This window comes from Synchiropus splendidus, chromosome 1, assembly GCF_027744825.2.
Source record: "Synchiropus splendidus isolate RoL2022-P1 chromosome 1, RoL_Sspl_1.0, whole genome shotgun sequence".
NCBI classification, from domain to species: Eukaryota; Metazoa; Chordata; class Actinopteri; order Syngnathiformes; family Callionymidae; genus Synchiropus; species Synchiropus splendidus.
Window position 1 is genome coordinate 23,612,630 of NC_071334.1, and position 17,255 is coordinate 23,629,884.

At 42.8% G+C, this 17,255-nt stretch overlaps 2 protein-coding genes across 2 annotated transcripts; both read left to right on the forward strand.

Moving 5' to 3' along the window:
- The first annotated feature begins 6 nt into the window (after window positions 1-6).
- Window positions 7-14,800, forward strand: abca5 (ATP-binding cassette, sub-family A (ABC1), member 5). Its single transcript, XM_053863135.1, has 38 exons — window positions 7-156; window positions 535-707; window positions 1,040-1,229; window positions 1,379-1,552; window positions 1,619-1,716; window positions 2,332-2,558; window positions 2,623-2,764; window positions 2,837-3,025; window positions 3,082-3,229; window positions 3,476-3,656; window positions 3,735-3,793; window positions 3,926-4,212; window positions 4,703-4,822; window positions 4,898-5,036; window positions 5,206-5,296; window positions 5,758-5,897; window positions 6,006-6,125; window positions 6,207-6,408; window positions 6,481-6,647; window positions 6,721-6,848; window positions 7,186-7,323; window positions 7,410-7,523; window positions 7,686-7,856; window positions 8,086-8,199; window positions 8,268-8,396; window positions 8,549-8,617; window positions 8,696-8,787; window positions 8,935-9,058; window positions 9,231-9,348; window positions 9,519-9,610; window positions 11,011-11,186; window positions 11,650-11,725; window positions 11,793-11,887; window positions 12,333-12,452; window positions 12,616-12,765; window positions 12,877-12,956; window positions 13,031-13,086; window positions 13,169-14,800. Exons 1-38 carry the CDS (start codon window positions 144-146, stop codon window positions 13,304-13,306), a joined length of 5,040 nt encoding a protein of 1,679 aa, XP_053719110.1. The 5' UTR covers window positions 7-143; the 3' UTR covers window positions 13,307-14,800.
- A 371-nt stretch (window positions 14,801-15,171) lies between these two features.
- Window positions 15,172-17,243, forward strand: chmp6b (charged multivesicular body protein 6b). Its single transcript, XM_053872067.1, has 8 exons — window positions 15,172-15,348; window positions 15,790-15,899; window positions 15,999-16,086; window positions 16,218-16,304; window positions 16,379-16,444; window positions 16,617-16,697; window positions 16,764-16,836; window positions 16,993-17,243. Exons 1-8 carry the CDS (start codon window positions 15,286-15,288, stop codon window positions 17,040-17,042), a joined length of 618 nt encoding a protein of 205 aa, XP_053728042.1. The 5' UTR covers window positions 15,172-15,285; the 3' UTR covers window positions 17,043-17,243.
- The last annotated feature ends 12 nt before the right edge of the window (window positions 17,244-17,255 follow it).

The window sequence follows — 17,255 nt, forward strand, 5'->3', positions numbered from 1 at the left end:
ACACCAGGTGGCGCGCTTGGCGATAACATCCGACCACAGAAGAAGTCCTGAAGTCACTGCTGGTCAAACCCGAATTCTGCTAGGAAGAAAACCGCAAGGAAATGAAATTTTATTTTTATCTCCGGCGGGAACAATATGCGTGAATGAATTTTATACGTGAGTTTTCTCAACGTCTATTTTTTTGCTGAAAAGGTTTCGTTTTAATGAGCTAATGCTGCTAGCGAACTGCTAATGACTTGTAAATAATATTCCCCTCATGCTCAGACAAAACATGTGTTTGCTTTTTATGGTGAACGATGTATCCCCTTGCAGTCGCGGTCATTTCTAAAACGTCGAGATGCGTGAAACTCGTGATATTCTAGTGAAAGTGATGTAAACACAGCAGGTAACCACAGAGGCTAACGCTTTAGTGGAGGTAAACAGGTGAGCCCTGGACCAGGACCTGTCACGAATACAAGATTGAGCCTGAATCGCATGTCCAGCTGAACCGCTCTGGGTGTTTTTCGGGGTGACATTTTCGGGCTCTTTTTGCAGCTGATTGCGGTAGGAGAGAGGAGACCGCCGGTCCAGACCGGGTCCAGATGAGGAATGCAGTGAGCATGCATCTGCCCAGGGCCAGCAGAGACGCCGGGATCTGGACCCAGACCCGCAGTCTGCTTCACAAGAACCTGCTGATCAAATGGAGAACCAAGCAACAGAGTTTACAGGTCAACTTTGAGCCTTAAAAATAGTTGAATTTTTATTGTTAAAAATCTACGGAAACTGTCTCTTTTGACCTCATTTTAACATTCACGTTTCCTGTCGGTTGACATGTCATTTTTCCTTGACAAGTTTGTCTCATCAGATGATCTCTTTTGTTTTCCAAACTTCACTTCACCTGTTTCTTTGATTGATTTTAATCTGTTAACATGGGTTAGGGTTACAAGAAAACACTTTTCTAGTGACTGTATATCACATGAATGCTGCTTGTTTGCCGTGTTAGTGTAGTATTGTCCTGTAATTTAATCTGCTTCTTTGACCATTGTCATCTTTATCATAGGAGGTGGTGCTTCCCCTGATGCTCCTGACTCTTCTCATCCTCATCAGCTCCCTAAACCCTCATGTCTACTATGGTCCCATCAGCACTGTGGAGCTAGAACCTGATGACCACTTCCTCTTTCGCGGTCTTGGCTACACTCCCATCACAAATGTTACCAACCACATCATGGAGGAGGTTGCGCAGCAGATGCGTAAGGATGTTAAATCTTGAAGCCTGTCTCATTTGACTCTAAAGTAAAAAAGAGTATTATGTTTTCATCGATGGTGTACTTTTCTCTCAATTTTACTGAAAAAAAAATTCAATTCAGATTCAATCATATCAACTGCAATTCACTTTCAGACCTGCAGGACCATCTGGAGATGTTTGCCAGTGAAGAAGACTTGGAGAATGCCAGTCTCTATGAACCCTCCAGCTATGTGGGAGTGGTCTTCACTGACAGCTCTGCCATGTCTTACCGGCTACGATTTCCCTACAATCAAGTGCCACTGCCTAGTGACTTCACTGAGTCCATTGGTAAAGTTGATTAGCATTTTTCTCCCATGCTGGAGGTTTCTGATGGAGTTTCTTTGCTGCCTGCAGCAAGCTGCTTTTCGGGCTCCATTAATTGTCAAGCTGCAGACTACTGGTACTCTGGATTCATCCGCCTGCAGAGACTGATTGACGCTGCAATAATCCAGGTGAGGCTAGGAGACTCTCACCTGCCTTGTGATATATTTTGGCTGTGTTGTGACTCATTCACAGCTAATTCTGTGTTTTTGTTATTATCGTTGTATGTTGTATCGTATTATGATGACTTTCTTAACATCACAACTTAATTTTGAAATGTGGAAAAAATGTGGCTTCAGTCTTGTTTGCATGAAGTTGCCAAAGGTTTTGGCACCTTTTCTCATTGTTTGTGTTTGACTTCATCTTGGTGAAAATGTTAAGTCTTTAAAAAAAAATCCAATCTGGCATTGTACATAACGGAAGTCCAGGAACGTGGAATGTTTTAAGTTTGTATGGTGTCATCCCTGTTGTTTTTTTTCCTTTTTACCAATTTTATATTTGAGTGAGTGAAACTGTAATCAAGTGATATGATAAACTGACAGCAAATTAAGCAAAGCCTCGTCACATACCAATAATTGCATAATGACTCATTATATTATCGAGCCGCCTAAAGCAGCTTATTCACTCACAAGAAGTCTTGGTACCTTTTAAATGAAAGTAAGCTTACTATCACATTTCTAGCCTGTGCATATGTTTTTGTCCTGTTTCGTTTATCACTGAACAATCTCTGTTTTCGGGTCCCTCAGATGCAGACTAAACGTTCTGTGAGGAGCGAATTGGATCTGAAGGTGGTAATGATGGGGCAGCCTGGTTCCGTGGAGGTCCAGAAGTTCTCCCATGCTCTCATTTCCATCTACCTTGTTCTGGCCTTTACACCCTTTGTCACCTTCCTCATCGTCAACGTGGCTGCAGAGAAAGAGCAACGACTCAAAGATACCATGACAATGATGGGTCTCTATGACTCCGCCTTCTGGTGAGGAGTGGAACAACGCCTGTTAAAAGCCTACTGTTTACCATTGCTGACGTTGTGTGCTCAGGTTGTCTTGGGGTCTCCTCTACGCTGCCCTGGTAACCACCATGGCCCTGTTGATGTCGGTCATTGCCACTTGCACCGCCCTGTTTCCTAACAGCAACTTCTTTGTGATCTTCTTCCTCATCTCGCTTTATGGAATATCGACAGTGAGTGTATGACCGAAAATCTCTGCTTGTTGGGTTTTGGAGAGGATTAACTGTGTGTGTATGTCCCTGCAGATCTCATTCTCTTTTCTGATGACCCCGTTGTTTAAGAAGCCAAAGTTTGCAAGCTCTGTGGGCTCTATGCTGACAGTTCTTCTAGGTTGCCTGTCCCTGTTCACAGTCCTGATGAAAGACTTCCCTCAGCCACTGGTCTGGCTCCTGTGCCTGTTTTCTCCCAGTGCCTTCTCCATTGGCATTGCCCAGGTGAGACCCATATTTTCCTGGTGCATGGATCCCTGGCTCACCATTGTGTGTTTCAGGTGGTGTACCTGGAGGCTCAAGGTGAAGGTGCTGTGGTCTCCTCTCTCACAAGTGGACCTCATCCTCTTTATGTCCCTCTGATCATGCTTCCATTGGACTGTGTGCTTTACTTATTGCTTGCCCTTTACCTGGACCAGGTGCTGCCAGGTGTGTGTATACGCATGCACACTTGATCTTTTCACTGTATGTTTTGCACACACAAATATGCCTCAACTACTTAGGGTTTGTACCAGTCATTGAATGGCACTTATGCTCATATCAGTGACATATTTTTGCTTTTTTTTGCTTGTTGCTTTCAAGAAAATATGATTCTGTATTAGATTTTCCTTGCTGCTTGCCAAGCATTCTTCTCCTGTCTTTTTAATAACCTGTGGTTCTGTCTATTTTGCACAGGTGAATTTGGATTGAGGCGGTCAATGCTGTACTTCCTTAAACCATCGTACTGGTCCAGACAACGTGAGAACTACGTAGAAGTGACTTCAGTGTATGACATAGAGGTGAACGGCGCCCCCGCTGGTGGAGACGAATCAGTGGAACCGGTGTCACCGGAATTCAGGGGGAAGGAAGCGATCCGGTAAAATGCCCATCATACCCTGAAACGTAGACATTTTTGTCATTGTATCTGACACATATGTTGTGGTAAATGTTGTAGCATCAACAACATCAGCAAAGTGTACTCTGATAAAGATGACAAGGTGGAGGCGCTGAGAGGTAGAAAATCACACACATACACACAAATCAAGCAATTCATTTATAAATAATGTTTGTCATTGTAACTTTCTTCAGTCTCCTGTAAAATGAACTAATTGAGACTTCATTCTTGTCTAAACTCACCCCAACCAGGCTTGACCTTTGACATCTACGAGGGTCAGATTATGGCTTTGCTGGGCCACAGCGGCGCTGGAAAGTCCACTCTGATGAACATCCTGTGTGGGATTTGTCCACCTAGTGGTGGTTCAGCCACAATCTATGGCTCTTTAGTGTCAGACATGGTGGATGGCGTGGATTTGAAGCAGCTGGTGGGGATTTGTCCCCAGTTCAATATTGTCTTTGATGTCCTCACCGTCCAGGAACACCTGAACATTTTTGCGGCCATCAAGGGGATTCCCCCAAACCAGGTTGAGGCACAGGTATGGATGTCCTGAAAGCAGACACACCGTACCATACCATACCATACCATACCATACCATATTTATTTATATGAAATACAACAAAACAAAATTGTCACTAATAACAAGATAAAACAATAATAATAATTAATAATAATTAATAATAAATACAGACATATATTGAGTTAGAGAGAAATAGAATTAAGACATAAAAGGCAGCAGAACTGTTGAGACTAAAAACTGCAGAGATAAAATTACTAACAAGATCAGCTGCGTGGTTGTACAAAAGCCAACGAGTAGAAGTGCGTTTTAAGAAATGTTTTAAAAATGGACAGTGATGGTGCCTGTCTAACATGAGGAGGGAGGGCATTCCATAGCCGGGGGCCACAGACTGAGAAAAGACCAGTCTCCTCTCACACGAGCCAGTAACGTTGAAGGTGCCCTCCTTCATTTGTGAAACGATACTGAGAGTCCTGTGTATGATTTGTTAAAAAATATTCTGGTCTAATAGGTTAGTAAAGTTCTGAAGGACTTGGACCTGGAAAAGATAATGGACGCTCAGGCCAAGAACTTAAGTGGTGGTCAAAAGAGGAAGCTTGCAGTTGGCATTGCCATCCTGGGAGACCCCAAGGTACTTGTCTAACCCTTACAATCTCTTAGCAAAAGCTGTCTCCGATTCTGGACTGCTGTGCATGTGTTGGGTCAGATTCTACTTCTGGACGAGCCCACTGCAGGAATGGATCCCTGCTCCCGACATCAGGTGTGGACGCTGCTGAAGAGCATCCGAGCTGGTCGTGTCATCGTTCTCAGCACACACTTCATGGACGAAGCAGACATATTGGCTGGTACCCACCCTCAGGAACCCTCTCTCTGTCACTTTTGCATACAATTTCACTCTTATAACCACAAGACTGTCTATCACACTAACCAACCAAGCTTATCCTCACGTGCACAGTAGATGCTCAATAGTTTCACATGTTTTATCAACTAATTTTTTTCTAATCTGGTCCACAGATCGGAAAGCAGTGATCTCCAATGGGACACTCAAGTGTTTGGGCTCTTCTATGTACCTTAAGACCAAGTGTGGAGTTGGTTATCACCTGAGGTCAGGACTGAATCTTGATTGAATCATCTGTCCTCTTTTTGTTCATCCACGCAGTCACCTATTGACTAATTCATCTATCCATCAAACTATAATTTGTTTCTATATTGTTTATCCCTTTTTTCCTTCTCATTGTATTATGGATCTATTGTTTTATCCATCACTCATCCATGCATTCAAAGTATTTGTTCAGCATGTTTTTCATTAGTTAATGATTTCTCATCTCCAATAAAAGTATTTTACAATCCAGCCATCTATGCATTCTGCTAGCATGCACTTACCTTACAGTCATTCTTCCCTTCATTTATCGCATCATGTCCGCACCAGTCTTGATCCTGTTGACAATATGTTGAACAAAGCAGCTTTGTCTTTTCTCTGACAATTGTGTGATAAAACCTTTTTTTGTAAATGATTATTGACACACAAGTGGTGAAGGTTAAAATTATTATTCTTTGTGCCTCCAGGATGTCCATCAATAAGCACTGTGATCCAGACCAGATCTCCTCTATGGTCCAGACTCACGTTCCCAAGTCCAAGTTATCAAGGCAGCACGAGTCTGAGTTGACCTTCACTCTACCCTTTGAGGGTGTTAACACATTTCCAGGTTGGCAGACGAGTGAAACAAAATATTTTATTCTATTGCCAGAATTTATTGGCACTAACTCATTCCCCCCACATAAAAGAGAAGAAAACTGATTTTCTTGTCCTACAGGTTTGTTCACACAATTTGATACTCAACCTCAGCTTGGAATCGTCAGCTATGGTGTTTCCTTGACAACACTCGAGGATGTGTTTCTGCGCCTGGAGTCAGAGACAGGCGTTGACCAATCGGGTGAGAGACTGATCATAAATGTAACAGTAAAAAATGAAGTCTAGTGATGTTGAACAGTAATATGGTCAAATGTGTCTCCAGACTATAGCGTGTTTAACCGGCCTGAGGTGGAAGAGGACTGTGAGAGTGTGTCTGTGGATGACACTGATCAGCGGCTGTTGACGTTCACCGACAGCAGGTCGGACTTAGTGTCTGGCCAAGCTCTGTGGCGGCAACAGTTCAGCACCATTGTGTGGCTGCATATGCTGAACATGCTGCGGGAGAGAAAGGCCTTCATCTACACGTAAGGGGGGAAACCAATGTTCAGTTGATCTGAAATTATCGTTCCTTTGCCCTGAACCCAGTCTCTCTCTAGATTCTGCTTGTTCCTGGTCTTCCTGACTGCTGTCCTCGTATTGTCTCTGGTTACTGGAAACATTCATATCCACTCCCCGGACCTGCAGTTCCGACCTATGTACCTGCTGCGCAGAAACCAGCAACCCCACCGATATGCCACAAGCCTGCTGGTGCAGAACTCTACTGGTAGGTCTGCATTCGTACTAAAAGTTCATTGGATCTGCAAGTGTTTGACTTCCCTGTCTGTGGTCTTCTGCAGGCTCTGACATTTCAGACTTGATCCACCAGCTGGAAGCCCAGGACCTGAAGGTGGAACTGATGAAGCAGAACGACTACATGTCTGCTGCTCCTCACAGCGCTGCCATCAACGTGACTGGATCTGCCAAGGTGCTGCTCATTCTGCTCATCACTAAGTCCTCTGTTTTCCTCACATTTCACCCCTATTTTACTGACCTTCAACCTCCTACTCACAGTTTTCTCACCTTCATAATTATCATCTTCTATGAGGTTTTCCCACCTCTAACAAACAGTGCAGATTTTGGTAGCTATTTGCAATTCTACTTCATCAACTCCCTTTTTTCTGTCTCTTCCCCACTTCCTTTCTTTTTGTTTCTTTCCTTTCCTCTACGTATCTTTATTCTCATTCTTCATACTCTAATCTTCTTTGTTCCCCAAAGGTCATTTCACTTGTCTCTTGTTCACTCTTGCCCCTCTCTTTTTTTAGGACTTGAGCTTCATTGTAGCATTCAACAGTACAATGATTCACTCACTGCCGATGGTTGTCAATGTTCTGTCAAATGCGCTTCTGAGAGGACTTAATGGTTCTGGACTTATTCGGACCTGGACCAAACCATTTGACCATGTGAGTGGAAAATTCATTTTATTTTGTATAGGAATTCTTGAATGTCAGAACAGTAACTGAAATTTGCTTTGGTACCATTTCCTCAGCAAATCTCAGACTCTTCGACCAATGACATGATCTCCATCGAGGCAATAAATCTGGGGATGCTAGCAGCAGGGATGCCAGCTTACTTTGCCATGGACCACACTCGAGACCGTGAGGTAAATGTTACGTGTGATGTTAAGATCAGGTTCTAATGTTTTCAATCAGCTGTAGGTCAGTCTTATGTTTCCTTATTCAAAATCATCATGACAGTTTAAAAAAAGTGATGTAGACAAACTTCTGAACCCTGACTTGGCTCCAAATGTGGCTTTGTTCTTCAGATCAAAAGTCGCTCATCTCTGCGGATCTCTGGTTTGTTCCCGTCAGCATACTGGTGTGGTCTTGCCAGCGTGGACATACCCTTCTTCTATCTGATTCTGACCTGCATGACCACCGTCCTGTTCTCCTTCCACTCTGGAGACCTGATGACCACCAGTAACCTTGTAGCTGTGGTGCATATTCATTTTAATCATCTCAATTTGGATAAATTCAAATGTGTTGTGTTTATTGTGATATGGTAAATAGTTACTGTATGTATGGTTACCGTAAACCCATTCTGATCCTACAGTTTCTCCTGAAGTGTCCAGATGTCTGGACCTCATGCTCTTATATGAATTGTAATCGGGTGTCCTTCCGATTGTTCTCTGCCTTTAAAGACCGCAAACTGGTTCTGTTGTTCAGGTTCTGTGCATAGTGGGCTTCGGTCCGGCTGTGATCCTCTTCACCTACGTGTTCTCTTTCGGCTTTGCCGGGGTTCAGAGCAACAGAGATTTCTTCTCTGTCATCTGTATGATGGTGAGTCAGGTCACATGAGCACAGCGAGTTCAGAGATCAGGGTCTGGACTTACCCGTTTGTTCGGCAGGTGTGTGTGGTGTCGTCTTTTCTGGTCCAGTTGTTTGGTGATGATGCTGTGAGCCGTTACCTCCACAACATCTTGTGCTGCATAAACCCGCTGTACCCGCTGATGGGATGTCTGACATGCATCACCAAGGTACCAAGAACCTGGCAGTGTTTGTTTATTTATAAGTAATGTCAGAAATGTGCAAACATAAAAGACATATGCTTGTGATGTGTCTAATGCAATGTAAGCTAATGTAAGTGCTTGAGAGAAAGTTGTTGAATCAACCAATGTCTCGTCCTCAGGCCATGTTCCTCTCACCTTCTAGTGAGGAAACCTTCAACTGGGGCAATCTACTGTTTGCAATCATTGCTGTGAGTTTTCTGAACAGTTGTTGCCATTACAATTTCAGCACAATTGTAAAAATTACGTTGCGTTTTTGTGTGTGTCAGCCGTACTTCCAGTGTGCTGTGCTGATTTTTCTCCTACGGTTGCTGGAGCGACGTTATGGGGGTCGTACAATGAAGACGGACCAATTCTGCAGGTGAACAACTAGAACAGTGTGTTTTCTCTAGTGTTGCACAAGCATACTTTTTTAAAGTCTTAAGTATTGCTCTTTTTTTTTCTTTTTTCCTGATATTCTGTTATTTGACTTTTATATTCACTCACATTTGTATTTGATTTAATACAGAATTTCCTATGATTCCAAACCAAACCTGGAGAAGGTCCTGGATGAGGGTGAGAATGAAGATGAAGACGTTAGAATGGAGCGAGCCCGTGTGAAGGAGGCGCTCACATGTCAGTCCTGTCAGCAGGTGCGTGCAGGGGGCAAAACATCTCTTAAAGTGCAGTTGTGCATTTTTTGGTAGCAATTACATTCCAAAAACTAGAGCAAGAAGTCACAAGCATTTTCCACTTTTCTATTGTCGCGCTGATTGTCTGTTCCTAATGTTTCTTTGGTGACTGATCATCTGCTGTATGGAGCAGAAACCTCTGATCGTGGTGGACAACGTGAGGAAACGGCACGAAGGAGGAGGTGATGGTTTCTCTGTCAACAAAAACAAGAAAGAAGCTGTCAGCAACGTCTGTTTCTGTGTCCGCAAAGGTGAGAAACACCTTTCTAGGTGCAACACTTCCTTTTGACATGACCAACTCTTAGTCTGAAAAGTATATCAAAAATTAAGGGAGACATTGTTAGAAGTATGTTCTATAATTTTCTGGTAAATGCACATGAACGCCCCACAACCAAAGCATTATCTTGCCTTAATTCCTCAGGTGAAGTTTTCGGACTGCTGGGTCCTAACGGATCAGGGAAAAGTACCATCATGCACATGCTGGCGGGAGACTTGGAACCCTCCGCTGGACAGGTATCTTGGTTTCTTAAATCAGCGTTTTTTCAACCGGGGTGAGAGAGTGTCAAGTGTGCCATGGGAAAATGATCCAGTTTCACCTCATTTGTCTGGATGACATTAAATCGTGACAATTAGAATGTGCTAACCAGCTACCAACGTGAGGAGATCGCATGGACTCGCTGACAATCTTTCTATACACTATACTGTAGAGCTACAGTGCAGTCAGTCAAAGTAGCGCTGCTGTGGTGCACGACGCTCCTCTTCCCACACACTCACAGCGAAAAAGCAGGTCAAATGCGGAACTTCCAGCTGTTTATAAACCTGTGCCTCCAATTTGACCACACACACCTTCACAGCTGAACGATGGAGGGAGGGATCCTAGTCAGACCCGCAACGCCAAAGATTGTCTGCACTGCTTTCGCTCTGCAGTCAAAACTTTATTGATACTCCTAGACTGAGGTTTGCTTTGTGGTTCAAAAGTTGCCGAAAAACTAAACACATAACAAAATAAATGTGCTCCAAAATGTGAAGAGAGAAAGAATAATTCTTTTTATGAAGCATGTTCAGGAAAAGAATGCTAAGGATTTCTCTGGAAACTCAAAACTACAATAAAATCCTGCAAAAGAGAAGTGATAAAATCTTATTTAAAGTAAGTAAATAAATAATTCATGATATATTTTGCCACCCCATTCTGGAGACATTTGACAGAAATACATTTTGTGCAGTATGTTTCTGCCAATAGCATGGCAAAGTAACAACTGAGTGTCAATAGCTACAGTTTTTCATTTCCATTTTCGATAGGACTTTAAGCACAAGTGCACTTTGGGCGAAGTTCTTTTGGTGGTGTGCCTCTGGATTTTTTTTTTCAATGAACTAAGTGTGCGGTGGCTTGGATAAGGTTGAAAAACACTGATCTAGGGAAGCACAGAATATTCAATATTCACTTTTGAGCCATTTTCGACTGATTAGAGACTATTACCACCAAACAACAAAATCGGATGTTTTGGTGACACAAGCAAAACCACGGCCAAAACGCTATTGCCTGGCTACAGCTAACTGGTCTGCAGAGTGAAGGTATTTCTGAGAAAGACAGACAAACAGTGATATAGAAGATGTGTGAAGCTGAAATTGGGGGCACATCTGCATCTACAAATCTACAAATGCTGGAAATCCTCTGTGTGCTTCATTCACTGCTGGTGAGCTCTTGGCAACATTCACAAAAGTGGGTCTTACTTGAGAACTAGGGATAGTTTTGACATATTCATGTTCAACTGTTCTTTTTACTTTGTGTGTCACAGCACGCATCCCACCACAATGTACATATTTTCTAGATCTACAGTATCTAGACTAAACTAAACTGGACTGGAGCTGGAGAAAAACGTACTGTCAGTCTTATGTTGTGCTGCTGTTCCCAGGTTCTGATGGGGGACTATAGCGCTGAGTTTGGACCACAGGACACCAATCTGGACCATGTGGGCTATTGTCCTCAGGTAAACCCACTATGGCCCAGAGTCACTCTGCAGGAACACCTGGAGATCTACGCTGCCATCAAAGGGCTGCGAGGGGACGATGTCCCGGGGATCATTGAGAGGTCAGTCATCATGACTTCATTCATTCAATTCCGCTTATCGATTCTCAATTAGTTTAGGAGTTGTTTGAAATCAGGTAGTCAGTCAGTCACAGTTATGCTTTAATGTTGAACATCAAACATTTAAGTCTCCACAACTGTCAACATAGTTTACCCATGTTAGTTCACATGGTGACGATAATGAAAGGAAAATAGTGGAATAGGGCTGAGTGATATGATCTCTCCATCTGAAATGGTCCTGGACACTCTTAAGTGCCATTTGGAACCCATCAGAAGGTTATAAGTACTGTCACTACGTCTTCCACTTGCTGTCACCCCAAACTTCTGCATGATTCTGTATGTGCACAAACATCTATCAGTTGTGAATCATTTGTATTTGAGTCAACACTTATTTTCCTTTAAGTATTCGTCATGGCTTCATAGCCGTAAAAACAATTGACTATAGACTAATATCTATGCTGGTCAGGGTTGTGGGCGCTTTGGAGCTGAAGGACCACCTGAACAAACGGACCAAGACCCTGTCAGGTGGACTCAAGAGGAAGGTAAGAGACATCTGCTCATGATGTCACAATGATCTGCTCCCACATCTGTCATTGCTATTGTTTACAGTTATGCTTTGCTCTGAGCATGATCGGCAACCCCGAGATGATTCTGCTGGATGAACCGTCGTCAGGGATGGACCCAAAGTCCAAACAACGCACGTGGTGAGTGGTGGTCATGTGACTGATGTCGTGAGTGATTTGATAGGAGACCAAGAAATTCTAATCTTCATTCTGCACAGTAGGTCATGAAGTGGGTTCTGAAGCTGTGGATCTTGGCTCTGAACTCTATTTCCTTCATTTCTTTTGGGCCAAATTGACACATTTTTTGTGAACATTAATCCTGACTACAGTTGTCCAGGTTATGCGTATGACAGGCTGTCTATATCCCCACTGTGGTTCCGAACCTTGTTGGTTTTGAACTCTGGTTTTGGTTATTTGTCTAGATTCTGGACTGGGGTTCAAGAATGTGATATCACATTTTCGTTGCTAAACATTTCCTGTGCCCAAGTTTGGGACTGTGAATCAGCAGTGGAGCTGTTGTGACGGTCTTATTGGAGTTTGTGTCTGGGAAACGTTTCTAACTCCATGAGATGCTCTGCTGTTACAGGAGAGCCCTCCGATCTGCCATCAACAGTGGTCAGCGCAGTGCTGTACTGACCACCCACTATATGGAGGAGGCCGAGGCAGTGTGTGACCGGGTTGCCATCTTGGTGTCAGGTCGACTAAGGTCAGTGCTCATGACAACGTGATCATGTTGTTTTGAAGAAATTACAATAAATGGCCTTTATTCTTACTTGTCTTTGTCACTGATAAAACATGAACCTTTCTCAATTGTGCTGTGTCGGTATTTTATCTCCATTGATTGCTTTCATTGTTGTGTCATGGCTCAGGTGTATTGGATCCATCCAGCACCTCAAATCCAAGTTTGGCCGCGGCTACTGCCTGGAGATTAAGCTGCAGGAGACGGCAACGAGTCATCAGGTGGAGCAGTTGCACGATGAGATTCTGAAGATGTTCCCCCATGCTGCCCGACAAGATAGGTGTGTGTACGTGTGTACGTGTGTACGTGTGTGCGTGTGTGCGTGTGTGCGTGTGTGTGTGTGTGTGTGTGTGTCAAAAGGAAGTATTAACTACTCTCTCTGTCTCTGAAGCTTCATGACTTTGATGGTCTACAAGATTCCTAGTGAAGATGTGACAAGTTTATCCAAGTGTTTCTGTGACCTAGAGACTGGTGAGACACACTTGCTCTTCACGCAGCTACTCAAATGAACTAGAGCACACATCACAGCCTTGTTTGTTTTTCAGCCAAAAACAGTTTCCAGTTTGAGGATTACAACTTCTCTCAGTCTACACTTGAGCAGGTTTGTCCAGAACTGTCCAGAAGTCACGTGGTTGTCTGGCTCTCCCACTCTCTAACCCTGTGCCCTCATGCTGTTACTGCAGGTCTTTCTGGAATTTGCTAAAGAGCAGGAGCATGAGGACCAAGAGGTGGGTTCGCTCAGCACCACCTTCCAGTGGCAGAGGCTCGACTCAGATGGCACCGGTCATCGTACGAATGACAGCATTGTGCACCAGCTTTGAGACTGGATTGGTACCAGGATCAGTCTGCCCAGAGCTCCCAACTGCACTTGTCTACTTTGGATTGGACCTGGATAGCAATGACCCACTTTGAACTGACCATAAGTGTGCCTGTATCCAAGCGTGTGATGGGCTCTGAACTGGCTTGTGTGTGTGCTGACACTCTGGTGCTCCAGGTTTTTCACCTCACTCCTGCTACTTCCTCTTTCATCTGTGTTCTGGACATCCTTGAACACTCAAATCATCAATTGCCTTTTCCAAAACTAGCTGGAACTAAAACGCAAGGCTTTTTCAAAACTTCAGTGGTTTTGACACACAACGTTCACACACCAACTGTGTACAGCAGATTTGAGCCTGTTGAGTCTGTTTTTTGGAAAGTCTGGAAAGGAAGGGATAGAAGGACAGACATTTGATAAATGTTTATCTGTTTATGTCGGCAGTTGGATATCCAGAGGAAATTGGTTAAATGAGTGATGTGGAGGTTTCTCTCTCGTACCCAAGGCAGGGCCTTTTATTTTTCTTTCATTCATCTAATTTTCAAGTAATGAGTTTTAAAAATGTTACTCTTGCTAACGTGACGTTTTAAGAGGTAAATAACTTCCACGCGGTGGTAAGAACAGAGTTATGGAATCTTCATTTTAAAATGTTTTTATCAGATGACGGCTGTCGCCTTCAGGCCCGGACTTTGTTTTGTCTCTGAGACCTTAACTTAAGCCAGCAGTTGTAACATAATCCACTGGGTTATAAAGTGCTACCGTGACCTCCTGGAATTCATGATGAATTATCATGTCATTATTTGTCCTGTAGAAAAAATGTAAACAGAAAACACAATGTCTTAATGATAAAAATGTTCATAACTATACCAAATCAGTTAACGAAATAGTGTTTCTTTTGTTTTTATTTGTTATTGTTATTTGAAATGTTTGGAACGAAATACAAACTTAACAGCTTAATTTAAGTTATGAGCAATGATGGTCCTTCTACACGGGTACTGTACTGGAGATATTTGTCATAGACAGAAAGTGACATGCCTTTTGTTTTTATTTTTTCAGTGGTTTTTCCGAGACGTCTCACAGGCAGCTGTTCTAATTCACATTGTGTTTTTGAGACTTTTTTCACTCTATGTTGTGTCTTCGTGTGAACAAATGGAACTTGTAACTGCGCTTCGTGGGTGAGCGGAATCAGGGGTGTGTATATTGTTTAACTGTATTCTTTCTGGTGCAATGATTGGAAGTTTTGTGGCAGTTTCAGTGGCATGTAGCTTCAACCATTTTCACATCAAGAAAAACCAAAATTCTGCTGTAGGTTTTGGGAGTGTTTTGGTGTCGAAGAAGGTCCAGTTTGTTGGTGGCGGAAACTTGCACTATTTTGGGGAATTTTAGATTAGTTTCTTTAATATGCAAATTCATCCAAAAACTGAATTTATTTTTTACTGTGTGTTGTTTTTCGCATTAACCGATTATTTCTTGAATAAATGTTAACAAAAAAGCTTTGCGTTTCATTTTAGTTGTAGCTCTGTCACAGGACTCACAACCAGGCATTTCCATGGCAAAATGTACCCATCGTCAAATGTATCATCTTCTTTGCACTGCAGAATAAATCTACAAAGTAACCACTTTTTTCTCTTAGACGAAATTAAGAAAAGCAACATTAGACTCGATAAGGCTGAACAAATGTCACATTTGCCATGTATGGATTAACAAACACATGTCCCTGAAAATGTATAACGTAATTTTCAGCGTATAGTTTGCTGTTTTTGTTGATAGACCATTTGTACAAATGAAATCTAAATGTTTAAAAACAAAGCTATTTGAAATATTCGTCAACACGCCAACTAAACCGGTACCGCCCAGCTTGTCCGTGTTCGGCCTCCGTCCTTCTGTCTGCGGGCGTGGAGCTTGCGCCTGCCGAGTACCAGAAACGCTTTCGTCTCCTAAATCTTGTGGTTCGGGTCGCCGGCTCGGCTGTGATGCTGGGTCAAGATGGGAAACTTGTTCGGGAAAAAGAAGCAGAGCCGAGTGACAGTGCAGGACAAGGCCATTCTGGTGGGTGACGTCACGGTGCTAACAACATTAGCTGTGTTGCTAACGGTTACAGCCCCGTCCTGAAAAAAAAGACAAGTTCGGCTCAAACTACGTCTAAAAATGATGACACTGCTGTCAGACAGCACAAATCGACGATTATTAAAGTATTTGTCAATCATCTTCTTGTTGTGATTTTTTTTTTCAATTGGAATCTCCAAATGTACATAGTTGGGTCTGAAAGTGTTTATTAAACTTATATCTGTATTGATTAACCGCAGTAGTTTGATGTTTTTGGCAACAAATAATCTGACCAAAGTTTAAAGAACACATTGTTTTCGTAATGTTCACATGAGTATTTACATTTTAATTCTATTTGTACGGCCATATGTGATTAACATTGTATTTTGATAAAACGTTGATATGTGTTAATTTGTTAGTTAATGTATGATTTTGTTTCTACAGCAACTGAAGCAACAGAGAGATAAACTCCGCCAGTATCAGAAGAAGATCAACCTTCGACTGGAGACAGACCGACAACTGGCCAGGCAGCTGCTACGTGAAGGAAAGAAGGAGTGAGTACACGGTCATGGAATATAATATGCTGTATATATGTATAACACATAGAGGGTTGCCTGATATTTTCCTCTTGTAAAATGTGTGTGATTGAATAGAAAAGCGCTGCTGCTGCTGAAGAAGAAACGCTACCAGGAAAATCTTCTGGACAAAACAGACAACCAGATCAGCAACCTTGAGACAATGGTGAGGAAAACCTACTGACCAGGTGGTGAACACATAAAAACACAATAAGGAGTCACTGAAGAGCCATTTGATGACAAACACACCACGTCCAATGTGACTGAATGACAAAGACAAGCTCTGCTCCCTCTTAGGTGCAAGACCTGGAGTTTGCTCAGATCGAGATGAAAGTTCTGGATGGCTTGAAAGTTGGAAACGAATGTCTGAAGAAAATGCATGAGGTAAACAAAGACAAGCTCTACATCTCTGCTGGTCAGAAACTATGACATCATCACTCACTCTTTCCTCTTCCAAGATCATGTCCATTGAGGAAGTAGAGCGAATCATGGATGAAACTCAGGATGCTATTGAGTACCAGCGGGTGAGGCGTCTTTTGTTGTTTTCCATCTTTCCCTCTAATAAATACCAATGTGTGTGTGAATGAAAATAACATTGTTTTGGACAACATAAAACCAGTTGGTTTAAAGTACAATTAAATACAGTATTTAGTTTCGAGACATGCTCAAACTCACCTCACATGTCCTGTTTCTCAGCAAATCGATGACATTCTAGCCGGGTCCTTGTCTCAGGACGACGAAGATGCTGTCCTGGCCGAGCTGGAGGCCATCACACAGGTCAGTCACGTGACCATCAGGCTCACCTCGCCGTCCTGTCAGAGTCTCATCTCCTGTCTTTTGCAGGGAGACGTTGAACTTCCAGACGTTCCCAAAGAACAGCTTCCCGAGGTTCCGGAGCATCCAGAGCAGGAACCAGGTTTGTTGCATTATCGTCTTTGATCACATGACCTGTTTAGACTTTCAAATCTCAGTCTCTTGATGCAGCTAAAATTATTCCCAAATGAAATGTATTCTCATGTGAAAGAAAGTGTCAGAAAGTGGCTGCTTTTGTTAATGTGCAATTTTGTCTCAGCACGAGAACGTCGAAAGAAGAAACCGGAGCGAGAACTCCTTGCAGCGTAGAACAGCCAGACCTCAGAGGCTCCGTCTACCACTGTACCACAAACATCTCCTGTTGGATGAGTCACATGACTGTGCCTGATGATTTGCAAAACATGAACTTTATATGGTTATTTTTTGTCTTAATGTTTTAAGTGTGCCTGCACCCTCGTGGCTAAGAACCAGTCCAAGAAGAGATGAAATCATATTTGTTCTTTTACTATTAAAGTGTTTTTA